Source organism: Halichoeres trimaculatus, unplaced genomic scaffold (genome assembly GCF_033239565.1).
Source record: "Halichoeres trimaculatus isolate MK-OKI-2021-1 unplaced genomic scaffold, fHalTri1.1 fHalTri1_scaffold_10, whole genome shotgun sequence".
Taxonomy (NCBI): Eukaryota; Metazoa; Chordata; class Actinopteri; order Labriformes; family Labridae; genus Halichoeres; species Halichoeres trimaculatus.
This window is the reverse complement of record NW_027437187.1, coordinates 32076665-32104636: the sequence shown is the minus strand read 5'-3', so window position 1 is coordinate 32104636 and position 27972 is coordinate 32076665. Positions and strand designations below refer to the sequence as shown.

General features: G+C 39.7%; 2 protein-coding genes across 3 annotated transcripts; one reads left to right on the top strand and one right to left on the bottom strand.

The window, feature by feature from the left end:
• Nucleotides 1-136: 136 nt before the first annotated feature.
• LOC141796142 (plasma membrane calcium-transporting ATPase 1-like) lies at nt 137-24889 on the bottom strand. 2 transcript variants are annotated; one of them, XM_074677105.1, is made up of 21 exons: nt 24821-24889; nt 19632-19923; nt 15723-15920; nt 14741-14998; nt 13520-13645; nt 13067-13258; nt 12583-12609; nt 8309-8455; nt 7465-7679; nt 6324-6566; nt 5602-5843; nt 5278-5515; nt 4921-5100; nt 4520-4607; nt 4284-4390; nt 2655-2846; nt 2253-2466; nt 1938-2149; nt 1748-1855; nt 1447-1635; nt 137-1020 (listed from the first exon to the last, which is right to left on the bottom strand). In XM_074677105.1, the coding sequence occupies exons 2-21, from the start codon at nt 19825-19827 to the stop codon at nt 661-663; spliced, it is 3732 nt and encodes a 1243-aa protein (XP_074533206.1). In that variant the 5' UTR covers nt 19828-19923; nt 24821-24889; the 3' UTR covers nt 137-660. The 2 variants fall into 2 exon arrangements, with proteins under 2 accessions (XP_074533206.1, XP_074533207.1); XM_074677106.1 differs by lacking the exon at nt 24821-24889 and adding an exon at nt 20889-21122.
• On the top strand, nt 23266-27653 carry bet1l (Bet1 golgi vesicular membrane trafficking protein-like). Its single transcript, XM_074677111.1, has 4 exons — nt 23266-23334; nt 25393-25478; nt 25714-25770; nt 26515-27653. The coding sequence occupies exons 1-4, from the start codon at nt 23316-23318 to the stop codon at nt 26680-26682; spliced, it is 330 nt and encodes a 109-aa protein (XP_074533212.1). The 5' UTR covers nt 23266-23315; the 3' UTR covers nt 26683-27653.
• Nucleotides 27654-27972: the final 319 nt, after the last annotated feature.

Sequence of the window (27972 nt, the reverse complement as noted above, 5' to 3'; positions counted from 1 at the left end):
TCATTTTGATTCTGCTGATTGGTTGTAGAGATTTGTGCCTCTGTTTATCTTAATGTGAATCTTCTTGTGTAGACAGCTTTCTGTAGTCCTATATATGTTGAATCTGAGTGAACATGAAGGACTTATGATGTGGTTAATTAATCCAATGTCTTATGACAAAAACAGAGCTGCAGCTTTAGAGGTAAAGATTAAAAAAAAACATCTCAAAAGAATTGTTTATTGTTTATTTGTTGTAGCTGTCACAAACATCCTGCGCTGAGTGTTTTTGTGTCTTTTAATAACCTTTGGTTTAACATCTTTTGAAACAACAAGAGTCTAAAACATTTTTTTTACAAAAAATACTAGAATAAAATCAAACAAAGATTTACTTTAAAGTTGTTTGTCTAAAAACGACTAAACATTTCAGTGACAGATTCTGAAGAATAAATCCTGACACATATCTAACCTGAACTTAACACGTTCTGTGAGCTTTGACTACCTCACCTCACAAACACTCTTCTCCTAGATTATCACCTCAGAGTCCATGTCTATGAAAGAAAGAAAGAAGGGAACAGTCTGTGTGACTGACTCCTGGGAACATGCCTTGGCTCTCAGAACAAATAATACAAACAAACAAACGGAGCACTGTCACAGGGAGTGCTCAGGTCTGGGGGCGGGGCTTCACAGGGAGGTCTCCAGGCTGTGCAGGGGGCTCCCTGGACAGGGGGGAAGAGTTGCTGAGTTGGCCAGTAGCAGACCTGGTCTGGAGGAGTCCTTGTTGACAATGCGCTCCATGGCGTTGTTGTTCTGGTTGGGTAGGAAGGGCAATCCTGTCAGTGGCGGCGGGATGGTGATGGAATTCCGTTTTGTGGGTGCCTCGTCCTCACCCTCAACCTCGTCGATCATGGGGATTTGAGGCTCTGAATCATCGATGCGGAACTCAGGGTGGCTCATGAAGTTGTGAATGGAGCTGCGTGATTCAGGCGTTTCCAGACCTTCGTAAGGAGACACGCTGTCCCTGAAGGCGTTCACCACACGGATCTGAGGAAGACAGGAAAACAGAGAGCTAAGACCAGGTCTGGCTTTGGCCTACACAGTCAACACCAGTTATCCCAGCTAAACAAACCTCAACAAACAAGCTAGCATGCCAGCTTTAGCAACTGAACCAAACATGCTAACCAATTTGATCCAGCATCTACCACTGATTCAAATATTTACATTAAATGATTTTATTTCAGCCACTGGAGGTGAGACAGTGAAGCGACCTCAGCTCTCAGCTATTTGAAAAACAATCCTTGTTATAATTTATCATGTTGATGATACTAAAGAATCCGTATCACCTGTTTTGGAGAATGATTTCATAATTTCACTGGATATTTTGCTCTGTCTCTTAGTTCCTCGTGTTGCCCTTGGCTAGAAAACTCAACAGGACAGAGTTGGATTTTTCTGTCATGGGAAAAACCATACCTGTGTCTGGATGCGGTTGAGGCCACGGCACCAGAGCACATGGCCCCTCCTCATCTCCATCTCAGCATGATCAATCTCGTCTAGATCCTTCATCTCCTCCAGTTCCTCTTCAGGGATCTCCTCCCGCTGCGTCCCGTGACCTGCAGTCTTCAGGAACTTGAGCCAGCTTGTGGGGATGCTGGACACCAGCTGAAAGGGGGACAACACATTTTTGTTGACCACTTTGATTTTTTGACATCACTCCTCTTAATACAATGATTTCAAATCTTCTCTCTGCTGTGAAAAACAGTCTGGGTCTCACCTGTCCCCATAGGAGGCTGCCAAGGCCCAGGAAGATACACCACAGCCACTGCATTGGATTCAAGCTCACACAGCTGAATGGTTTACCTCCAAACTGCACAATGACGAACTGAAAGAGAAAGAAACACCTCATGAGCAATGCTTTCACCAGGCCACACAGTGGCTCTGACTGACTGCTCCTCACAGATTACCTGCACCAATAAGGTTCCCAGAACGATAGAGCAGAAGATGGGGTTGTTGAAGACCCCTCTGAAGACATTCCTCTCGCCGTGAATCTTGCGGGCGTTGAGTTCGTTAAAGATCTGCATCAGGACAAACGTGTTGAAGACAATGGTGTAGTGTTCTGAGGGCGGTGCGTGAAGCGGGGCGTTCCTGCCGCAGTCGATGTCGAATAACTTCTCACCTGTGGGCAGGAGCGAAAAATAATCATGACCAGGTTTAGAGAGCAGCATAATCCTTAAGTTTTAATCATTTATAGTATATCATTTATACGTGTGGTCACCTACCAACAAAGAGCAGTGTGAAGACGATGGTGAGCTGGTAGATGGCATGTCCGAGGATGTTCTTCATCATGGTACGGGAAATGAGAGGCTTCTTGCGGCCGTAAGGGTTCCTGAGCAGCAGCGCCTCAGTTGGCGGCTCTGTGGCAAGAGCCAATGATGCAAAAGTGTCCATGATGAGGTTGACCCAGAGCATCTGCACGGCTTTCAGAGGAGAGTCCTGGAAACACACACACATCTCATTTATGTGAGCTAATGCAGCACACGTTTCTTACTCAGATGTAGATCCAAATTGGATTCTTTAAAGTCTGAACCATCCTCTCCTCTAGAGCTAGAGACCATCAAACATTACTGTTATTTCTTTCCTTCCAGCCTGAAGGTGTATTAGAGGAGTCTCATGGCTCTGACCTGGGTGATGCAGGCTCCAGTGAAGGCCACGATGACAGCGACCACGTTGACAGTGAGCTGGAACTGCAGGAACTTTGAGATACTGTCGTAAACATTTCTTCCCCACATCACAGCTTTCACAATGCTGCTGAAGTTATCATCCGTCAGGATGATGTCAGACGCTTCCTTCGCCACATCCGTCCCAGCGATGCCCTGCAAAACAAAACATGCAGGTGAGCTTAAATATAAGTGGAATTTAAACCTGAGCCATTCACACCGTGGTCACACCACTCCAATATGAACCAGACTTGAGCACGAGTGCCCCTTGTACACATTAAGTTGTAATATTACACGTAGGATTCACAGACATGATCACTGCAAAAAAAACCAGAAATCTAATCAAGTGGTTTTGTCTTATTTTAAGTAAAAACTGTCTTGTTAAACGCAATATGAGCCACATTCACCTGACCAGTCCAGAACAATGTCTTGTTTCAAGTTATTTAAAGACAAAAATGAAACAAGGAACAAAAAAAAATTTGCCTGAAAATTTGCTTGAAACTGGAATAATGTCTTGATACAAGTAAATTTCCTCTTGTTCCATTGGCAGGTTTTTTGTACTTGTTACAAGCAATTGCAGACCTCATTGTTGTCTTTTAATAACTTGAAAAAAGACATTTTTCAGGTGAATGTGTCTCATATTAGGCCTAAAAAGACATTTTCTACTAAAAACAAGACAAAAACACTTTCATCGTCCCCATGTGGGACCACAAAAACACTCGAGTTTTTAGTTGGGTCATTTTGGACCAAAACGTGACCGTTTAAATGGAAGCAAAATAAAGGAATCTATTCATTTCCATTTGTTTAACACTGCAAAAGAATTTAATATAGCCCCAAAAGTTGAGATATAGACCGGGAAAGTCATAGCTGCATAGTCCATTTTAATGGGAAATGGGCAATCAACAAGTGTTGTTTACACATAAACATCTACTTTATTGACTTCAGATGTTATTTCTGTGAACTTTAACTCTATATCATTCAATTCATCATGAGCAGAGCTGGAAAAAATGCCCCAAAAATGGCATAAACTTCCCCCAAAAATCACCAAAAGTGGCAGCCATCTTGAATTTGAAGGTTAAAATAAGGTCAAATCATTATGTAACCCAGAAATATGTATTTCTCAACAAAATTAAGGTCTGAAAAAGTGTATTGTCCATCATTGTGCTTCGAGCCTTTAAAAAGATCATTTCCATGACAGCCATTATGGATTTTGGCCTCTAAAAAATTTTCCCCACCATTTTAAAAAATACACCGCAGCTAAACTTATTTTTTAGCCCTCCTAGATGACAAATCCATTGAGAAACGGACCTTCGCTCACCGCAGTCACGTTTCAGTCCAAAATGACCCAACTATTTTGTGTCTTGTCCAGTTGACCCTTGATATTGGAATCTAGAGAGAAAGCACACTTCTCCCAAGTGTACCAAAGGCAAGGAAGTGTATCGTGCCTGACTATGGTATGAAGCTGTCACACTGGCCAAACAAACTGGACTTTAGCGTTGAAGCCTACTTAAGCAAGGTACAGTTTGCCGTCTCATAACAACTTAAACCTTCTAACTGAATGTTTACAGAGGGAGCCGTGGTTGGGATATTTACCATAGCAAAGCCAACGTCTGCTTTCTTGAGGGCGGGACCATCATTAGTTCCATCTCCAGTGACAGCAACAACCTGCCTCTGCTCCAGGACGGTGCTGTCAATGATACCTGAGACAGGGGATGACAATTAGCATCAACAGACGTGCAGGACTGACAATGACATAAACATTAGAGGGTAAAAATGGTGTTTGGCACAGTTTTATGTGAATAAACTGTGCTGTATGAATTGTGTCTTACCTTTCACCAAAGTGTGTTTGTCTGTTGGAGAAGATCTAGCAAGGACTCTGAGTTTGGGCCAAATCTTATCGATGCGCTCCTGCTCAATCTGCAGGAAAGACAAAAGATATGATGAGGTGTTTCAGTAGAAAAACCGTGAAGCAGCCTGTAGAGTGTGGTAAAAGAGAGATTGTGATTCCTGGTGTAAGAAATTTGAAAATGATGTCTGCTGTGATACATTATAAAACATTTCCTATTTTTCAGAATCTCACTCTAACTCCGATGCATGGCTAAAAATGAAAACATAAGAGGGTGCAGCCTTCTTGACCATCAAAATATGCAAATGCAGAATAAAAAATCAAGCGTGAGATCTTTTCGGGGCTTTAGCGTAGGACAGATGCGGTGTATTGTGGCTGTCTGACCTCTCCCATCGGGTTGCGAATCCTTCGGTTGAACTCTTTGCCCTCCATACACAGGAAGTCATCTCCAGGTTGCAGGATGCCACATTTGATGGCGATGGCCCGGGCAGTATTTATGTTGTCTCCAGTCACCATTCTTACTGTAATCCCGGCCCGCTGGCATTTTCTGATGGCCTCTGGGACCTGATGAGAACAACACAGGAAATGAATAAAGGCTGATTAATGGTGATGCTAATAAGGACTCTTGGACAGAACACTGAAGACAAAATGTCTCCCTTGTCTACAGCATGAGCCTCTGTGTCAGTGATAGCTTCATGTCACTACTGTGGTTTTGTTGTGGTACAGACAGAGCACACACACCTCAGGCCGCACAGGATCCTCGATGCCGACTACTGCGACGCAGGTGAGGCCAGTAAGAATGTGGGACTCATCGTCCCAGTCAGGCTCTCCTTCAGAGGCAGGGAAATCTCTGTAGGCGAGGCAGATGGTCCTCAGACCATTTGAAGCCATCGGCTCAATCACCTTCTTCACCAGCTCATCTCTGTGCCGAGGTTTGAAGGGTTTGACATCGCCACCTTCCTCAATGATCTTACAGCATCTGTAATCAGACAAAGAGTCATGTGTCAAAGAGTTTTTCACTCACACAGTGCAGAGCAGGTGAACAAGGAGCATCCATGAACGTACTTCCTGAGCAGGATCTCAGAGGCCCCCTTGCTGTACATTCGATAGCTGCCATCGTAGTTCTTTAGCACGGTGCTCATGGACTTCCTCACAGAGTTGAAGGTGTAGACCTTGAACAGTTTCTCCTCTGGGATTTCGTTGCGTACTGTCTGGTAGTCCCGGTGTAGGTCCAGGGAAAGTCCCAATAAGGCACATTCAGTCTTGTTTCCTACTTGCCGAGGAAGCCCACCTTCTTTCTCTGGAGGCTGCAGGAGGCAGAAGCAGAGTTGATGTTAATAAAATCAAAATGTGTCTCATTAAGTTTTTAATTTCTGCCTTTTTTACATATACAAATGGAGATAACAGGAAGCTGTGAAGTTTAACAGTGACAGTGATATATCAGCATGCTCGATGGACCACAGGATGAATAGTATCTGAAGACAATGTCAGCCAAGTCTTCACTATTTACAGAGAGTAAAACAGTTAAAGACAGTTAAAGACAATATAAAAAATTTCTTGCTGCGGTCTGAGCAGACTAGTACGAAAACTGATGAAATACTGTTTTTGGTTAAGTCTCATATGTGTCCTACTAGTCTCCTCTGTACTCTGGTCTGTGCAGTGAATCCAGGATCCAATGATCAGATGAATCTTGAGCTTCTTTGGCAGTTGTCCAAACCATCCCTCACTCGAGGCCAAATGCTTAACTAACAGTGCTTCCTGAATGGAAAGCTATTTTTACAGCCTACCATAATCTTGGTGGTGTAGGCGCAGTTGACCCCAATTCCTTGGATGAGCAGGTCCAGGATCTTGGCAGGTATCTGGTCCGGTTCTGGCACCCTTTTGTAGTAACGTCCCGCGATGTAGGCCTGCACTACAGTCATGCGGTTCATGGTTAGGGTGCCTGTCTTGTCAGAGCAGATTGCTGTGGCGTTTCCCATCGTCTCGCAAGCATCCAAGTGGCGGACGAGGTTGTTATCTTTCATCATTTTCTGGAATAAGAGGACAGTAGTGAAGTGGGCTTTCGTCTTTCATTTTTTGCTCTCTTATCTTTTTTTTAATTTTATTTTTGATTTATCTATTTAGTTTTTCCTCTATCTTATTGTTCTTACCTTTTTAAGTCCACCCTCCTTATTTATATGTACTTATTTATTCATTGTATTTTATTACTGTAATTACCTTCTTCTAAATCCAATTTTACTGAACTTTGATTCACGCTTGTTTCACTTTTAATCTTTTCACTTATATCCTTTAGGCCTTCAATTGTTTTATCGTTTGCTCATATCTCTGCTTTATTATCATTATTTTTTCATTATTCTGTTCATATTTATTTTACAATTTTATATATCTATATTTGATGTTCTGATTTTGTTTGTAACTGTCCCTTTCCATTGCCTTTTCCTCCTTTCTCTCACTGAGTTTATGTTTTTAGCTTTTATCCCAGTCCTCATGGTCTCATTTTATGTTGTATGGTTCTTGTATTGTCTGGGTCCCTGACTATGCTTCCTGTAACCCTCATGCATGGTGTCTTCCTGCTCAAGTGCCTCTTGAACTGTGTGTTTTGTTTTTGTGTTTCTGTGCTTTGTTGTTGTTTGTGTTCCTGTTAAAGCACTTTGTAAACTTTTGTTTTTAAAAGGTGCTATATAAATAAAGTTATTATTATTAATCTGAATTATCCGAAACGTCATCAGAAGAAGGAACAATATTTGATCAGGGTTGTCTTGAATCAGACAGACAGGTCCCTCTAGCACTTTTGCATACTTCATCCGGAATATCTGTAACCTCCAAAATCATATATGAAGAGACAAAGGATAAGATCCTGATCAGCCTCAATGTATTCAGGCTGGTTCGCTAAAAAAAAAGACTATACAGTTCTTTGGGTAGACAGACCTTGACTGAGTAAGCCAGGGAGATGGTGACAGCTAAAGGGAGACCTTCAGGCACAGCTACGACCAGCACTGTCACTCCAATGATGAAGAACTTGACCAAAAACTGCACGTAGATGGGTACACACTCTGCTGTCCAGGGAACGCCCTGAACCCAGAAGGTGTCGATGAAAAAGCGAGTGATGAGGATGATGACGGTCAGAGCAGACATAAACAGACCTGTACAGAAACAATGAGAGGAGAGTTACATTCTGAGAAGCTCTATATTTTAAAGGGGTCTCATTTGTTGGGCTGAAAGAGACAGAACCAACATTTCACACAAAGTTTATGGCCCATAAAAATAGACCTGAGGCAGGGTAAACTGGCGGTTGTGGATAGAAAGTTAGAAATACATGAATATGCTGCAAATTAAACTCCTGCATTTTTTTGTTTCACTTATCACAAAAATAACACAACCTTTGTTAAGCAATGTGCAGATATTCAAGACAAGATTTAAGTAAAATTTATACCCTTTCATTTCTACCCGTTCATTTTCGATGCCACTTATCCTGTTCAGGGTTGCGGTGGCTGGAGCCTATCCCAGCTGTCTTAGGGCAAAAGGAGGGGTACACTCTGGACTGGTCGCCAGCCAGTCGCAGGGCTGACACATGAGACAAACAACGCACACTCACATCATATACGGACAATTTTAGAGTAACCAATTAACCTGATGAGCATGTTTTTGGACTGTAGGAGGAAGCTGGAGTTTGCATGCCGACTGGGACCTTGGGGCAGCGCTCACCGTTGTGCCACTGTGCAGCCCATGTGACAAACATCTCTGCATCATTTTTGTGTTTTTATGTCCATACCTGCTTTACCAATCTGCACAGCCAGTTTGGTCAGCTTCCCCTGTAGGACCGACTTCTCCTTCTTTGGTAAATTTTTCTGCTTCTTTTCCACTTCTCCGTCCTCTTTCAGAGGCTGCATCTCAACAGGGGCTCCATCCGCGTCTTTTCCTACAGAGGGAAAAAGAAATCAAGCAAAACATTAAGCTGCTTGAAAACAAACCATCACAACTTCTATAGACAATTCATGCCAAGCAAAGTTAACATCTATATGGTCCAACTATTTTATGAGATTGATGCCAGGTTTAAAATACCAACTCATTCAAAAGAAAAAGCAAAGATACAAAAAAAAAAAGGGACAGCTGAGAAAGTTGAAGTCAGGGTACTTTGCCTTAGAGCTGCTGTCCATTAGAACTAACAACTTACTGGTGTTTCCCCTTAAAACTTAATGTAAACATATGCTCGATTGGCCACTCAGCAGTAATTAGAAAGTAAGAAAGAAATGGAAGCTGGAAAGAAACTACTGAGAGGGTGAAAAGTAAAAACAGAATCGTTCTTCTAACAATTCTGTCATGGATGAAAAGTAAGAACAACAATGCAAAAAAAAAAACAACAACAGAGAGAAAAATTTGTTTTTTCAACAGCACTGTTTTTTTTAATCAGGCATAGCTAAGTAAGCAGATAAAATAAAGTGATTGTGAAACAGTCAGTATTATAATGTAAGGACTGCTTTCATATGAAGGCCATGGTGTCTTTGTGGAAAAAAATACTAAGCTGTTAACCACCATTGAGAAATGGAGATGCAACCGGATAATCTAGATGTCTGATAAAGCTGCCGAATCAAAAAACATCAGGATGAGGGTTCAACAGTTTAAATTAAGATTTTTTTTCATGCTTATCTGTGTTGATAGACAGTGTATATGAGAAAAATCTGACCTCTAACTTGCTTGTAAATTACTCAAATAACCAACCAGACCACATTATCCCCTTTATCTCTACATCACTACAGTAACAATTAGCAGCACTACGGAGTCAAGTGACACATAGTTCAAAGTCAGAGAGTGAGGGTATCTTTATATGTGTGTGTGAGTGTGTGCTTGCTGATCCCAGCTCAGTAATGAGGTTATTAGTGGACAGGCCAGGCCGCAGCAGTAGGCAGGAGAAGAAAGCAGCTGCCGAGCTTAAGGCCGATAATCTGCTTGCTCCTAATCACCATCAACAGAGTCAGGAGCACCTGCTGCTGCTGCTCCTCAGACCACAGGGACACACACTCCACCATGTGGGACCACAAGGTGCTAGTAAGACCCATCAGGGACCGGGACACACAAGGAAATGGAAACAATGGAAACTAGGAGTGTGCCGTCTGAACCTCAGACCCACCTATGAGTTATGATCTCTTGCACAAGTCTGATCAGTCTGATCACAACGACCTCTTCCAGAGCAGATTAACTCAATAACACCCGACCAGCATGCTGTGACTCATAATTCAGATAGCAGCATCAATAACAACCACATGCAAAATCAGATGAGGACACAAATTACAAAATATAAAAAAAATAGAACAAATCAAGATAATAGAATTGGAAAACTGATCTATTATGGAACGTATCGCATGATTTTAACTGTTTTACTCAAACATTTTGAAGTTATCTCTATTTTCTTATGTCACAAAAACTTTAGACTAAAAGAATTATCTTAAAGTAGCTGTTATGCCACTAGTCTACTTTGTTCCAGCCTCTACTTTTCAGATCTTTTCTGTTTCCTCTTTACTTCTTATCTGTCACAAACTCCTAACATTACTGGCACAGGTCTGCCAGCATACCCACACACAATTCAACCTTTACAGGAAGTCAGATTCAAGATTTAAGTTTTAAGTAGTAGTATTGCATCAGATTTGTGTAAATTCTGTATCTACATATTACACAAATTTATTCAGTAAAGGACGTTCTAATATACAAGAGGTTTTATCTTGTTTTTGATTTCGGCTGAGCTCTCAGGGTAAGTGTGAACATATATAAACTATTCCAATGACAGTTACATCTAGGGGTCCTCCACTACTGGCACTGACAGATGTGATGCATGCTGGGATGCATGTCCAAACACTAGTCCATATCCAACGCCTCCATTAAAAGAATTAAAAAAAAAATCCCTCTAATGCTGAGTTAAAGGGTTTGATTGATACAATTTACAAAATATTTAACCTGTTGATGCAGTATTTGGTATGTTTGTCTTTTCAGAAAAAAAATACATCATCAACATTTTAAAACCATTTTTCTCTGTAAGGTTTTAAACCAGAATTTGCAGGTGTATCAATAGCTGAAGCAAACAATTGTACAGTCAATGCCAACTACTCAGTTGAAATCAATTCCACTTCTGATGCAGAATGGTCATAAATGTTGCACCTATCTGTGCCAGGTTAAACTGTACTTTCAACCATTTTTAAACATGTTTTGGAACATTAATTTGTAAGACTCATTTTTTGGCAAAAGCTAGAAATATTTAAATAAAAAGAATTTTAAAAAAGTATCAAGTCTCCTGTGTGGCATTTTATCCATACAAAAGCTAACGTCAGTCTGATGAGGTGAGCCTGATAAGTTCAGTGTAATCATATTAAGTTGTTGTGAACAGTCCAGCTTTCTGCATTGTGGTAGGCACGTTAGTCAGGACACACTAGGAAAGATACACTGGTCTGACAAGCACTGAAGATTGTTGATCTGTTAAGCCCTGTTTCCACCAAGCAGTTCGGTATGGATCTGTATGGTTTGGTACAGGTTGGATCGGTAAAGCCTGATCCTGATGGGTTTCCACCATAGACTGCATATAGAGTGGACAGCTTGGCTCTGCCATTTATCATTGTACGGGTTTGAAGCCAAAATACCGCTGTCTCAGGTGCCACCATTGCAGCAGTTTAAAGCCAGAGTCTGCGCAGTAGAGACGATGAGGGATTCTGGGAGAATCTGAGTGGAGCTGGGTGACAAAAATAATAATAATTTTTTTCTTTTGAGAGTCTAATCACTTCTTGACTCTACCTCCTGACATATTTTACAATCCCCGAAAAAAATACATGTGAACGGCAGCTGTTAATCATCGTTAAACGTTACGTAAAACCTTGTTTTTAACCACGTATAACTAATAAAAACGAAACTTTTCAGGAAAAAGAGGGCTTGAATACAAGAGCCAAATAATGTCTTCAAATCACCACAACAATCGGACATGAAAAACATTTCTATGAGGTGTATTAATTCTTTAAAGTTTAACCACAGCCCATCTGGAATGACTGGGGAGCCAGATTTTTGTTACCTATACTGCAGCCAGCCACCAGGGGGAGCAGTTTTTGTGGAGACCTCACTTCAAGCCGAGCAAGCGGACGTCCATTTTTTTTTTACAGTCTATGGTTTCCACAGCCAGTCCTGCCCTCTCTTGGAAGTCCGTGTGTAAGTGGGATTCCAATAGCCGTGCCAGTTACGTTATAGTGTGACTGCTATAGCAGCGCAGCACAGTGTACCCCACTTATAAATCCAACGAAGAAGAAAAACACGACACATTAAACAAAGAGCAACGATGGTAGACATTCAGAAATTCATCTTCTTTGTGATTCGCATGTGGCTCTTTGTTGCAATGCGCAATAAAGCTTTGTTTCAGAGATGACTGTATGCCATGAGCTGCTGTCGCATGGTAATTGACGATTCTTTCAACCAATCAATGGACTGCAGTGTTGTAGCTCCACTTTCTGCAGTCCGGTCATATGTCTGGCATCCCAGTAGAAGGGTGTCAAAAAGTGGGATGGTATATCTCGGTAATTTGGGGACCTGTCCCTGGATTAGTCAAAGGGACCACTTGGTGGAAACTGGGCTTTAAACTCCAAAATAAAGACAAAGTTTCTTTGTGCGCCACAGATTCTTTGTCTGTAAACCCCAAAGTAAATTTTCTTTTAATGAACAAGTATGGGACAATCTTGAAGACCAGGAATGACTGAATTTTTACAGCTCAGAACAAAAAGCAACCAATACCAATCATGGGGTCCACTCACTCCCAGAAATATTATGGTACATTCACAATTCAATCACAAGGCCATCTGTATTGAGAATAATTGAAGTGTAGCTCTAGATGTTGCCAGTAGTTTATCTATATCTCAGAGCAACAAAAAAAAAACCACAAATCCCCATTGACCAGCACAGCAACCAACCACTCAGTCTAAAAGCAACGGCTTAACTGAAAGTGTCTCCGTGTCATCCACCGCCAACTATGACACCAACTCACAGTCACAAACAGTACTGAACTACAGCTGTTCTGCTTACCTTTCTTGCCTTTTTCGTCATTTTTACCTGCAAAGAAAAACATGAAATTTAAAAATGAGAGCGTCAAAATGTACAGAAATAAGTAAAGGAACAAACTAACATGAGACTCCATTAGACTTTAGACAGACTCTAGTTTGTTAACCTGTAGAGATGCCCTGTCCTCTCCCATATGAATGGGATTTTCTTCATATATTAAGTAATGAAGATATATCTCCTTTACAAAAATGCATAAAGCTGAAAAAAACAACAGGATACAGGTCTAAAATACACTTTGATGTGCAACTTTCTTCCTTGTTTTCTGGTGATCCTCAACAAGCATGGTAGCCAGCTGCTTTTGGTAGGTTGTTGGAAGTAAAATTATATAAAAAAAAAGGTTTCTACTCATCTGGTCTAAGACAGCCACTTACTGAGCTTTCACATTATTCCGATGAGATAATGAGAACTCATAGGGAGCAGTCTGATCTTGTTGCTATGATGATCTTACTTTTTTTGCCCCTCATCTTCTTTTTACGCTCCTCCTTTAGTTTCTCCTTTTTCTTTTTCTTCTCTGCCTTTTCCTCGGCATCCCCATCACCTTCTTCACTGGCACCAAGCAGCGTAAAGATGATTCCAGTCTGAGAGTTGACGCCAACAGCAGTGACCAGCATCTTACCAGAGCCCTCCATCACATGGGTACCTGAGAGTGGGACAGAGGAGTTACAGTGTTGTTTTACCTGTTGAAAGGTGACAAACCACATCTTGAGCACATCAAAGTTTTTTTTTTTCAGAGCACCCTTCCTCTGCTGCTCTATGTTTAAATTTAACACAAAAACAACACAATGATGTTGAAATCTACCTGAGAATTTACTTAAGAAATTGTGTGAAAGAGCTGACAGTTATAGGTCAGGTGACTAAGACCGTAGCAGATAGTTTAGATGAATAGTATAGAGAGCAGCACCTGACAGCAACATGGGGTCTTTGTCCTGAGTCTTCTTGACGTGATCTGACTCCCCGGTCAGAGAGCTCTCATCGATCTTCAAATCATTGCCCTGAATCAAGACGCCGTCAGCAGGAAGGAGGTCACCTGGAACATAAACACTTCAATGACTGCAGCCCATGTTACATCACAAACACAACACCTGTCTGTCACATTACAACTGGAGGAAATACAAACAAAAAAATTTATTTCATCTTCATCACTATTTCTGAATTTTATGAAATAGTGGTGATGAAGGTTTCTTTCAGGGTTACTGATGCGTCATTTTTCAGTTACATGGTGACAACTCGGTTTCATAATTCCCAAACTCAGCAGCCTCACACCTGGGACTCAGATTTTAGTGTCATGTTGGCACTTGGCACCTGACTGGTTTTGGGATTAATCAGTAATTAACTATTTATAGCAACAGGTAAAATACCATTATCACAGGAATATTAATTAGACTGTTGTGGACTGATTATTGTGTGTCAAAGTTTATCCAGAGTATATGCTAAGATCCTGAGGTTGTTTCAATACTTTTTTAAAAACCTTTCAAAAAGTTTAAAGACTTTATCGCGACTTTGAGTTGTGGTTAGCAACCCCTCTTTAACGGTTGTAGTTTGCATTTTTACAGACATTATGTAGGCTGAGAAGGAATAAAGCTTGAAAGAATTTATTTCATAGCTGGTGTATATACCCCTCAAAATCTTTATTGTTGTATCCTATTGTAACTCGAGTCTTTATGTATATATTTCATTTTTTTATTGTTTTATTTTTGTCGTTTTCTGCTGTTAACGTAACAATTTTCCAGTTTGGGATCAATAAAGTAATTCTATTCTATTCTATTCTACTCTATTTTAAAACTTTATTGGCCAAATGTTTAACATCCCGATCAGGGGACAGTCGCATGAAGGAAATAAATATTCATGGATATTTTTGGAGTCAAAACTTGAATACCTACAAAATTTAATACATCATAAAACCACAATTAAGACTTTTTAATACTTTTTAAGGGCCTTACTTTTTAAGACCCCGCGGACACCCTGTTATCATATTTTCATACGCTGAGTGGATAATCCAGGATTAAAAGAATCACTACAGTTTAGTATTACAAACCGAGATCCATCAATACAGACATGTATGCTGGGACTTTGGAACAATTGTGAGCTTTTGGATGAATAAGCAGATGATCTTGGTCTTTACCATATTTGACATGTGCGATGTCTCCCACCACTATTTCAGACACGTTGAGCTGGATCACCTGCCCCCCTCTGACCACAGTGAACTTCTGCTCCTTCTCGATACGGCTCTGAAGGCCACGGAACTGCTTCTCTTTGCTCCAGTCATTAAAGGCCGTCACCAGGACCACACACACCACTGACAGCAGGATGGCAGCCCCCTCGATCCACCCGGCCTCCGCCTCACCGTCCTCGTCCACACCTCCAGCGGCACTGCCACAATCTGAATGGGGAAGAAACAGAACACAGAACACAGAACAAGTTTTAGTAATGGTATCAATGTTAGTTGAGTTTTTCTTTAGAGCAGCTAAACATTTTGTCACCCCAGTATAAGCTAACCTTAAGTTTCTTTGTGTCTGACAAATATTACAGATAGTTGGCCCATTTCAACCACAAACTTTGATCCCCCAATCCAATAACAGACCAATGAAAAAAAAGTCACACAAATTTTACGACCTGATCAAATGCCAAAGCGTCATCATCATAAATGATACTCTCCAAAGCAAGATGCTAGCTTAAAAACAAGTCAATGGCTGAGGTACACAAAGAACTCTTACTTTAAAGTAGGGATAGACCGATTATTGGCTGGGCTGATATTTGGCATTTTGAGGCATATCGGCATCTGCCTTTTATTCAATCCGACAACTGATAAGAAACAAATTTAAAACTGCGTTGTTTCGGCCCCGATGCAGCCACTCCGCTGCCTTCGGTCACTACTCAGTCCCCAGCACTGTCCCACCCACAGCACCATCTGATTGGTTACAAGCAGAGCCATGGCTTGGGAAACAGCCAATCAGCAGTGCAGTTATTAGTTATTGGTTATCGGCTTCCTTTACTACAAATAATCTGTATCAGTATCAGCTCGGAAAAATCTATATAGGTCTAGCTCTACTTCAAAGTCTGAATTGAAAAAGCAGAGCAACCGTTAAGGGTGAAGATGAACTTACTCTGTCTGTTACCATCTGGTGGTTTGTAAAAAGAAAGGCCTAACGAAATTATGGCTGCCAACTCCAGGATGATCAGTGTCACATCCTGCAGGGCCTCCCAGACTAACTGCACAAAGGTTTTTGGCTTTTTAGGAGGTATGAGGTTCTGTCCAAACTCCTGTTTTCTTCGGTCAATGTCTTCTGAGCTTCCATCTAAACCTGCAAGAAGGGAGACATAATACAAAGCATTAAAATATGTCAGACTTTGTTTTCAATACAGCATGCGTGATGTGGAACTCAAACCACAATACATGCATGAAACCACAAGGAGAAAATCCAACATTGACAGTCAGGAGTTATCTAACATTACAATGGTCATCTCACGGCAATGACCCTTAAGAGTCCCCTTTGAAAATACAATGTCCAGCTGCTTTTAAGAGTGGAAGAAAAACCATATCTGAGATTGGCTGCAGAACACCTTTGGAGCCTTGATGGAGGAAGCAGCAGATGGGACTCAGGGAGGCAGGAGCCACTATCCTTAGGGGCTGCCACCACTCTGTCCTAATTGAATGTATCATGATGGTTGGATGCCTGGTTGGTTTTAGGACATGGAGTAAACACCCCAAGGTGAGCTCAGGTTAATCAGTGAGATAGGAACTACGAAGCCTGCAAGCATTGGTTTGGGGATTTGCTACAAAAAATGCTTTTCTTTTGATCCCTTTTATATCCTGTCATCTAAAGTAGTTTATTATCACAATTTCTTATCAATATATTTGATATGAAATCAAATTCTGTCAGTTTAACTAAATTTTTTAAGATGTGACATCATCTTCTTGTTTCATTTTCTTGTTTGTGTCTATTTGCAGTTTGTTAGAGTGGTGTTGTGAGAGAACATGGAGCACACTGGCTTTCTCTGGGGAACACAGCAACATGTCAGAACTTGCTCTGATCCCTTTGGACACTGCAGCTGACTCAGTCACTTTGAACAGCCTTCGCACCAAGCCCTTTCCTTTATCACATCTGAAAATAAAACCCATCGAGTATTAGTTAAATTGGTAAAAGCTTATGTATCTCTGCCCCTTCTCAGCTGTCACCATCAAGAAACCGCCAGAAGAGAAAAACAGGGCGATGGATTTTCTACTGATTTCAAGCTGCTGCTGACATTTTACCTCTCTGTCAGCAGGAATCGAAAAGCTGAAGGTGTTTACTGAGAGAGTGCAAGACAGACAGACTGGATGAATTAATGATGAGGAAGAAAATGTCAAAGGGCAGACATAATACAAATATGAAGTCCTCAAATGCACAGAGCTCACAGCATCTGCTATATGTATGATGCACAGTGTTTTGCAATTCACTCCCCTAAGGTCAGTGAAAGGAACACTGTAGCAGGACCTAAACATCAAAATAAAGTTTGGCTGACCTTAACTGAAGTTGACTACAGCATAATTCTCATCAAAAACCTGTATATGAATAATAAATAGTCTTAAAAAAAGAAGCTGTGTTGCAAGTTCAACAGAGGTCAATGCAGTGATTCAGTTAAAAACCTCTTCATGCTGCTTATAGAGGACAAAAATCATAGCCACCATCAACTGTGGTGGTTCATTTCAAAATATTGCTCCGTAAGTTGTACCCTCATTGAATAGGCAGCAGTAGACTAAATACACCAAAAGAAAAACAGGATGAAGTTATGTAACACTGGGCTGGTGTCTCTTGTTTTGTTTTAAACTTGCATAAAACATCTTTACTGGCAGCTCACAATCTTCCCATGTGAAGCTGGTCTGCAAGGGTTGCTCCCTAGACCACTCTTCTCCCTCAACATGCTACCCCTGGATACAGATACACAGTGACTGTTTCACAACATTCAGTCTCTCAGGAAAACTCTGTCAAATTTGAGGACACTACACGTCATAAATATGGTGCAAGCAACATAACTGAAAACTCAAAACAAGAAAAAATCCTGTGCTTTGAATTATCTACTGAATAGTGAGTTTGTTATCCCCTTATTGCCTAAATTTATTAACAATTACACACAAAACAATGGTTATAACTAAGTTATTTCATATATGTAGCATGAGAATATATTGAGAAATCGTGGATCTGATACGATTTTCGGTTTGTGTAGAATATCAATAGGTGATATTGAGATACAAAGATCATTTCAGCTGCATCAAAGTCTGACAGGGTATGTCACAAATTTGCAACAACAGGCATCAAGGGGTTAAGTAAAACACTTAAGGTGACATAAAACATAACAAACAAAGGCTGCATGAAGTCAGGAGCAAGGTTGAAATAGTTAACTAAAATGAAACTAAAAAGGAAAACTAAAATCTAAAATACATTGCAGTTAACTCAAAACTAGAAAAGAAAACAAAAACGATAAGTAAACTAATACTGTATCTTGTGTTCACAAAACTAACTGAAACTAACCAAAATTAAAGACAAAATGCCCTTAGTTATACTTTTTGACAATATTAATAGTCTTTAGGATTTAAATTAATCCGACACATTTTCCCAACCAATTTTACAACAGATTTCGGCAGTTGTCAGCGCCGTACGGCACCATCGCAGCAACGTACTGAGACGTGCTTGTTTACTGCACTGACTGGCTGTGCACTGTGCTGCAACGAAACGTAGTGGAGCAATGAATCAGAGCATCTGTAATAGTTTAATTTCATGTGAGTCTGACTTTATTGTTACAGAGTCCAAGTTTCTAATTATTGAAGCTCATATTATATTGTTTTATATAACTTATGTTTTTATTATTTTTATTTAATTTATGTTAACATTATTTTATATAATTTATGTTTATATTTTTTATATTAAGTTTATATTATTTTCTTGTGTTTAAGGCAGCAGCCAACAGGTCAGTATCAGCAATCAGCATTGACTGAGCAGTGAGCACTATGTTGGACTGGAAAATAAACTGTATTACAAATTATTTACAATGACCTTTTTGAATCCTGCACCTGGTTAATAAGGTATGAAAAAACTAAAACTAAACTGAAACTAAACTTAAACTAAGCCTTGTTGCAAAAATTAAAACTAAATAAAAACTAGAATGCCCGCTCCAAAGCTAACTAAAACTAAACTATAATGACAAATCCAAAACTATTTAAACCTTGGTCAGGAGTCACAGGTTGGTTTCAGATTCACATTTATAAAGCTACGACAACCTCGCTAGCATCTGCCCTGGGGTCCTAGACAAACTGCACAACAGGTTTTTGACTAGCCCTGGCCTCAACCAGAGGTTTTAAACCTAAGGGACAGGCAACGTTATGGCAGAGGACGTCTGAGAGAAGATTGCATGTAAGCAAAAAATTTTTTTAGAATGTTCTTCACTGTGGTGTTTAACTTTTGGTTCCTGACCCTAACAGTAGAGAAGTGTGTCCAAAACAGTTTAACATAAACCAGAGGTGAACTGTGCCCCAGTGTTTCTGTAACTAACAGCAATAAACTTCTGTGATTCAAAGTCAACACTTCGTTAATATCACTTGTGTTCCTGTGCAGACTTGACCAAAGAGTAAACGTGGTATTTTTCTGCTCTCTGTGAGAGCACAGCAGCTAGCTCTATAGCTAACAGCTGACTGTCACCCACAAACAGCTCAAGTAACTATAAATGTTCAAATCTATCAGACTCGTGTTTAATAAGTGAGAGAGACACAGCCTCTCCCTCTGCAGAGTGACAGGCTCTGAACATGTTCACATCATTTTCTTGTCATTATGATAAATTTAAATATGTCTTGAAAGATCTTGGTATGGATAGTGATAGGGAGAAGTGATGATCAAGTTAATTGGAATTATTGAACAACTAAACCACTGGTTTAACACATTTATAAAGACAAAAAAAAAAAACGATACCACCACATTCTTAAAATTGTTGTGATACAACTTTTTTGACATATTGTCCAGCACTATCTCAAACATATTTACCATCAACTGGTGACGTCCTCAATCTTGCACAGAGTCCATTAACATCTCCATAAAGCTCTTGGATCTTGGTCACGGCCTCTGGTCCCCTTTGCTCCATGAGTGAGCGAAGCTCCTGTAGTGAGCAGCTGAACTCTGCCTCATGGGAGGCCTCGCCACGTCGGCCATGTTTGGACCCGCGGAAAGAGTTGCTGGCCATGTCTCCTTTTTCAGGGACTTTGCAGAGGCCCTCCAAATAAACACGGACTCAGTGGTCGGCCTCCAGTGCAAATTGGGCCTGGTGGGGACTCTGTGACTGCACAGGGTGGAAAAAAGGTTATTAGAGAGGTACTGTGAGACTGTTATTTCATACAGTGGTCACATTATGACACAAAGGACCTTCATTCACTTTAAATCATAAAGGAGGGTTTTTAGACACTAGTATTTAAGATGATACTGTTTATAAGAATATACAGTTTATGACCTCTGTGGTGAAAAATGTGATGTTAAAAAAAGAACAGGGATATCTTCTCTTTCCAAACTTTATTCATCTGATAGTTAATACTTAAAACAAGCTGTGTGAGAAGCAACAGAGCTAAAAGCTAAATAACATGATCAAACCTCCTCCCAGCTTCTTTTTGCCCATCAACCCCAGTTTACAGAAAAATAAATAGATAAATAGAAAAGGGTGCATTTACGCTTGTAATTGCCTTTGAAAAATGTTAGTCACGTGTATGGTGTGATTAGTGTGTAAACTAAAAGCATTTATATTTGTTCTTCACAGGTTGTGACCTCTGTGCTTTCAGCTGTAATCTGTGTCAATCAGTCAGCCAAGGCTTAATCTGAGCAAGAGAGAGACAGCCTGTTTAAGGCTGAAGGAAAAAAAGAAGAGACCTTTTGCGAGTTTCTCAGACTGAACAGAAGTCTCGACTGTCAAATTGATAAATAAGCCTCACGGCTAAATGTACCAAGCTGTAGCTTCATGAACGTTTCAGAACAACACTGCACATACAAGGTATTGAGTTTACAGTAAGACTCACAGCAGGGGTGCAAATCTTTGTTAGTAAAGCAGGAGAATAAATTTGATTCAAGGCTGAAGGAGAAAATCTCTATTGATCAGTTACAAATGAAATAATCTTAGCAGTGAAGGAAAACAGTCAAAATACACTCAGGATTTGAAAGTACATTCAGCCTTTTTCAAAATCACTCATTTTTATCTTTGATTAAACAATATTGCCACTTCATTTCTGCAGCAGTAAGGACAAGAAATGCTTTACTTACAGAAACTTCCCCCATCGCCTCCTGTTAGCCGCAGCAGGTATTAGTGGTAGTCTGATTACTCTGAGCAGCTTCACGCTCCCAGGTCCAGAAACAGCCCATAACCCAACCACAGCTCCTCAGCCAGCAGTCTACAAACCTGCTCCAAGACCACTTTTTATTCCCAAAACTGTTTGTTCTTCAGAAATCTCAGTATGACCTTCAGCAAGCCTGCAGTCACAAGCAGCACTCCATCGGAGGAAAAAAAAAACAGGAGCCGGCTAAATGATTATCTGTGGAAAGCCTCGCTTAATCTAATTAGACAATCTGTGGCTTCAGTCAGAGCCAGAGAGACTGCTACTTCTGCTGCTGCAGCTCCTCCTGCTGAGAGGGACAACCCAGGTCTTCAGCAGTCACACACCAGATCTGCCCAAACCACATCTACACACACCAGGTAAATGAAAGACAAGCTCTTGCCACACCAGGTCTGCACAGGCTATGTCTCACCTAACTAAATAACTGTGCAGACTACATGTCAGGTCTGCACAGTTACAGACCAGGTCTTCACAGGTTTACAACTGCTACTGAAAAAGACCTTCCACTTGATCTCAACACATATCCTATCAAATTTTAAATTAAGGGACGCAGTGTAAACACATCAAACTTAAGCCCCCCCCACTGAGCAGTGATGTAGGCTGACGTCAGGTTCCACACACGTGACACACACTCACATACAGGTGGATTACTGCACATGGAGACACAAGAGGATTAAAAAAACACACACCTGATAAACAAAGGGTGATATTGCTGATTAGCATTTGCATGATAACATTTTCAGTCAGAGCTATCATGACCTTTGACCCTGTGGTCTAAAACTACCAATCCAACAGGGAATCAAACAATGGACAGATCATTTAGTGACTGGCCAAACTCAAGACTTTCAACAATCTCAAATCAGAGCTCTGGTAACACGTTACTCACAGAATTTAAATTCGAAATGTATTATGCACATATCTGCATTTTTTTTCTCTTTTAGGAGAAGTGCTGTTCAGAGGCAAATGCAAAGTGAATAAATTAATCTAAAACACAAAAAAATGTAATTCTATGCAATATTTTTAGATGACTTATTTTGTGTATACTTGTTTGTTCACAGTAGTCAACAGTCTGTGCACTGACTGTGTGTAAGCGTAATGCCCCTTAGTGGTCAGAAGTTGTCAACACAGAGTACAAACTTGGGCAACTTCGGGTCCAAACAAGATGATAAAAACTAAAATTGTCAAATATCTGGTGCTCTAAAGAGGAGAAATTGACAGGGGCAGGTTCGTATCTGGGAATCCAGATTTTTTCATGATTTTTGCAGAGGATTACGACAAAACCCAGAGCAAGTTAACTCTGCCACCTTAAACAAAGCCTTTTCCAGATTTATCAAACATCCGATTCTTCCTAAAGTAAAAGAAACCCATTTCAAAATTATTACTAAGATCTATCCTGTTTCCAGTTTCCTCAAAAAAAGATTTAATTTTGAGGTGGAATTTTGCTCCCTCTGCAATAATAATGATGAAACACTGGAGCCTCTATTTTTTTTCTGCCCAATGTCTCAGTCCCTTTGGACGGATATAAAAAAATTGGGTTTCACTTAAAATAAATGATGTTCCTAACTTTGAAGGGAATCACATTCTTTATTATATGGTGGTTTGGACAATTCTGTTTCAGAGATTATCAATCTTATTTTATTGAAGGGTAAATACCATATCCATTGTGCTAAGTGGAGAAATCACAGGCCCTCCTTTCCTTGCTTTATGAATGAGTTTAAATTATTCTTTCTCTCCCTAAAAAGACTGAAGACAAAAAATGCCACAAGGATCTGTTACGATCTAGCACACAATCTTATATTTTACCCTTAATTGTTAATATTTTTTATTACAATGTATAGGTAAATGTATGTTGCATTTACAATTTTACAATAAGTATTTAATTTTGTACTTAACAGATGGGCAAACATTTATTTTCATTTATTCTCCAAACGCTGTGCTATTTAAATTTAAATTAAAACTTTTGTCCCCTACCACATATGTATTATGTCCCTCACTACATATGTATTTATTTAAATAAGAATTTCAGAGTATTTTGTATATATATATATATTTTTTGAAGTTTTTCATACCCAACCTTGTTTTATCTCTGCTTGATTTCTCACTTTATCTATGGATGCCTTTATAAGTGCGTAACCCTGTGTGTTCTGTTGTTATGTTCTTTTTCTACTTTTACTTTTTTTTTTGTTATGCTATGGAACAGAAAGTACCTTGTTTTTATTATCCTCAATGAGAGTTTGTATATTGTGGAATGTTCGAAATAATAATAAAAAAGTTTCGTATCCGGGGTCACGCGCACTCACTGCCAATCCAGTGCGCAGCCCCGTCCACACAGCTGATCGTGACGTCATTTGTCAACATGGCGGACTGGAACAGAGGTATTTATTTGACACGTAGCCATTTTTAAATCTTTGGCTGTTAATCATCTCCAAAAGAATAAATCTGTTGTTTTATGAGTATATCGGGGCTGAGTACTCAACCGTTGGGTCCAATCCGTTTCTTTAAGCAATGTGCGCAGTCACTTTTCTGAAAGCCCAAAACAAACCAGAGCGTAGCTAGCAGGCTAGGTAGCTGAGGAGTTTGGCTATATACTTCTAACTCTTAAAACATCACGAGTTAAACAGAGACCCCGTTTAACAGCATTTGTCCAAAGTGCTGGAAAAGCAGGAACTTCAGTAATGAGCACATTCCAAAGATAGAATACAGCGAGAGAAGTACACCTTTGTACATTTTAATGACTGAAGTTGTGTTACTTATTTACTTATTGTACTGTATTTGCTGATTTCCTAACATTTCCCTTTTACTGAGCCGGGCAGAAAATGTTATCAGAACTCGGAAAGAGTAGGTTTGGTCACGCCATAGGCTATACACACATCGTTAGTATGAGACGCTCTCTCCCTTCCCCGGATACACTGGCATTTAATCACAGAGGATGCTGCTCACTTCTGAATCACATTCAAAAAAGAAAAGATCCGCCTGCGTTTCAGTTGCAAGGTGCTCAGCATAGATAACCTTATTCTTACCATAATCTGAGAATAACAAGCCAAGTGCTTTGAAGTCTGTCACTTGTTTTGCAGTTGACTATTAGTAAAACGAATTACTGGCATAGTATTGAGTCGTTTAAACACCTTTATCACATGGGACCTCCAAAAATGTTATTTTGAGGTACACACAGCACAATTTCATCGGAATGAATAACTGTGTGTACCCTCTATACCTTGGCAATGCTACCATTATTGTCTGCATTGATAGTGCACCGCATTCTGGTGAATGTCAAATTAGTATTTGACATTAACAAGAAGTGTTAGATTTTCCCTCAAAAACTAAATTGGGTAAGATTATCTCATCCATAGTATACCGTATTACCCTCGGCATATGTGAAAAGGGTTCAATCTAAAATATGTGTAATGATAACTGCTGCAGCCATTTAGTATGAGTCCACGCGACTAACTCACCAAACCCAGTCAACAATTCACCGGTTGACTTTGATAAGCAACAGTCAGCACTATAATATTAAAGTTTAATGCAGCATTGCGGTTTTTACATTACAGCACTTGTACACCGTATGTCTGATGCTAAGTTCAGCCAATACTCGGCAACTTTATGATTAATTTACCATTTTTCATTATATTTTATAACAATTTAAGATCAACGGCGTTAGGGAATACTTTGTTAATAACATTAAGCATACGTCCGATTTCCGTTAAATAAACGTTATATAAACGTTAGCCAATGTGAGCTAACTGAAAGCCACAGACCTTTGACGTTTGGTGGCGCCATTGACAACGTGTATTCATGATTAATAAAATTATTTCTTATTAATTCACGTAATAATACTTGATATGAGGTCAAATTCTTTGTTACCTCATATTCTGTGCGATGCTGAGAGTTGAAACAGTGGGAAAATTTAGTATCCAGCCGCTCCGCTCCGTGGAGTGAATGGGAAACCCCGTAGAATTGTTTCGAGAATTTAAAGCAAATCCAGGGCTCTGATTGGTGAAAACTGTTCGATGACGTCGTTAAAATAACAGAAGCACATTTTTATGATTCTGGTTTTCTCAAATCGTATTTTGCCAACATTTTTTCACACTTTATCAATCTGGGCTTTTAATATGGAAATGTAAACTGTTTATATATTCAGCTGTTCATATGAATAGACACCCTCAAGACCATCTGAAATGTATTATTCTACCAGAAAACTTACTGTGTGGCCTGTGGAGTACTATTAGTTACATTTTTAGAAAACACTAAGGGAAACATGTTGAAACAACACTTGCTCAAAACAATGTGCAACTAAACACTGAAAGTGACGGTAAAATACACTATAGATGTTTACAGCAAAACTGACGTAAATCAGTTCACAGCTAACTCTAGCAGGCCTAGGTACAGCTAAATAGCTTTGAACTGCCCCAGTCAATATAAATTCTTGTTTCCAGGACATGACTCTGTGGATGATATGCTGGACGCTGAAAACAGACGGATGGCTGAGGGCTTAGCCACCAAAGTCTCTCGATTAAAATCTGTAAGTATTAGGCAGTAACCTCGTAAGCCATATTTTAAAGATATTTTTCAGAGACAAGTTTTTGATACTATGCATTAACAAATATCTAACATTTGAGTTTATTATTATGACTTGATGAGTCAATCGGCTTGTCATAAAGCCTACTGTAGCTCCTTGAGGTAAATGAAAACTTTCAATGTCAACAAGAAGCCATTTTTTAACTTGCAATTATTTGTCTTGTCTCTAAATCTGTCAGCTGGCTTATGATATCGACAGAGAGGTAGATGATCAGAATGATTACCTGGATGGCATGGTGAGTTCTTTATTTATGATTAATCTTTGATCAGTTGATAATAGATTTCGTGTAAAGAGTGGGTTCTGGTAGTCCTGACGGTGCTATTTAAGTTATGTAGCTTCCCAATGAGCTTACTGAGTCAAATATATAAATACATGTTGTTTCAATACCAACTCAGAAACTGTTACTGCAGTGGTGCATCTGCTCTACCTCTGACCACACCTAACTAACTCTGGTCTACCAGTCTCTCATTGAATACTCACTCACCTTGAATAACTTTTCGTGGTACAGCTTCCTCCCATCCAATCACAGAACAAAACTCGCTTGCAGCTAACCAAAAAAAAACCTTTTTCAGAACAATACAGCTGGTCTGTGACCAGGAAAGCCATCCTGATCACAGAAAACCCCTCTCACCCCCTGGACTACTGCTTTCAGATACTGCCATCAGGCAGACGTTATAAGGCTCCATTGACCCAGAGAAACAGCTTTAGAAAACCCCTCATCCCCTCTACAATAACTACCCTGAACAAACATAAATAGACACATGCTGCGGTGAACAGCCCCCCTCTCCTTCTTTGTTCAAGACTGTCTGAACAGAATGTATGCTTTTTTATTTGCTTTAAAGGTTGACTTTTAAATGAGCCTGTCAAAGACTAATTTCTCTCATACATGACAGAAGAGCAAGCTTTTCTAGAATTCTATTGTTAAGGTTTTTAAAATACTTAAGTGACGTTACTCTCCCTTTTCTCTGTTGCCTGACAGGACTCCAACTTCTTGAGTGCAACAGGCCTGCTGAGCGGCAGTGTGAAGCGTTTCTCTACCATGGTCCGATCGGGCAGGGACAACCGCCGCATCCTCTGCTACGTCTCTGTGGGCCTGGTCGTGGCCTTCTTCTTGCTCTATTACATGGTCTCCAGGATTCAACGCTGACAGGGAAACCAGAAAAGCCTCAAGCTGGTCCTGATGCACAGAAGAGACTGTAGACCAAGACTGTTATAATAATCGCTGGTGTGGTTTTCCTGCACAGGGAAAGACTCTTTGATTTACCAAATTGAGACTGCATACTGAAAGTTGAGCAGAAATTGGTCAGTAGGAGATTTCTGGCAGCTCAAAAACTGGGAACACTCATGAGGGTTGTCTTACCAAAGATACTGGTGTCAAGACATGAAAATGATTTGGGGATTGAATGATTTTACACTTGGCACCAACTTTGTCACTGTTACTATAATAGTTTTATGGGCTGATGAATCTGTAAACCAATGCTTAATTGCCCCACAGGATGTTTACATATTTTTTTCCCCAAACTCATCATGCAAATAACAGTGTGGGATTTCTTCCCCTAAACTTGGTTGGGTAAACAAACAGATTTATCTGAAGTAGAATTAATTAACTGAGCCAGACAAGAGTTGCTATTTTTTATATTGAGACATTAAAGTACTGCTTGTAAAAATGTTCCTGAATAGTAGCAAGAGATTTGAGATATTTAAAGTGCAAAGAAATGTGTTTACAGTTGATGAACTATAGATTGATTTGAGATAAGGGTACAGAAAGTTATTCAAACTTTGTATTTGAACGTATCATTCTTTTTGTTTCAACCTTAAAACATTATTTGCATTTCACTGTTGTGTTAGAGCAGTTAAAGCTCAGTGTTTGTGACTCCCCTTTATTTCATTTTAGCAATGAATGATTAATGTTGACATCTCTTGGGTTCATAATTTATATTGACATTCTGTTTGAGAGAAATATTTTATCTTTTCCATTTAAGAAGATTTTTAAAAATCCCCTTAAAACAGTTTACATTCTATTTAAAATGTTATTATAAATAAATAAAATGTAGAGTTACGTGTGAAACTGGATGAGGATTATTCTTGAGTTATGGGATTTATTTTGGGTTTGAACTGTACTAGAATAATTAATAGCCATGAGTTATTGTATCTTTAAAGATGTGATTTAGTTTTTCATAATCAAAGGTTAACTAAGAAAATATGATTTATTTTTTTTTATATCAATGAAAATAAAATACAATGCTTTCAAAACCTGAGTCTTGTAGTACAAACTCTGCATAGATGTCACATTTTGACATTAAATGTCATACTTATAAAGCTCCATTCACACATTGACCAACTCAACATTATTTACAAAGGAAAAACACAAATTAGAACATTAAAAGCACCCAAGGACATGAAAAAAAGAGATATATAATATGTTAAATGCAAAATG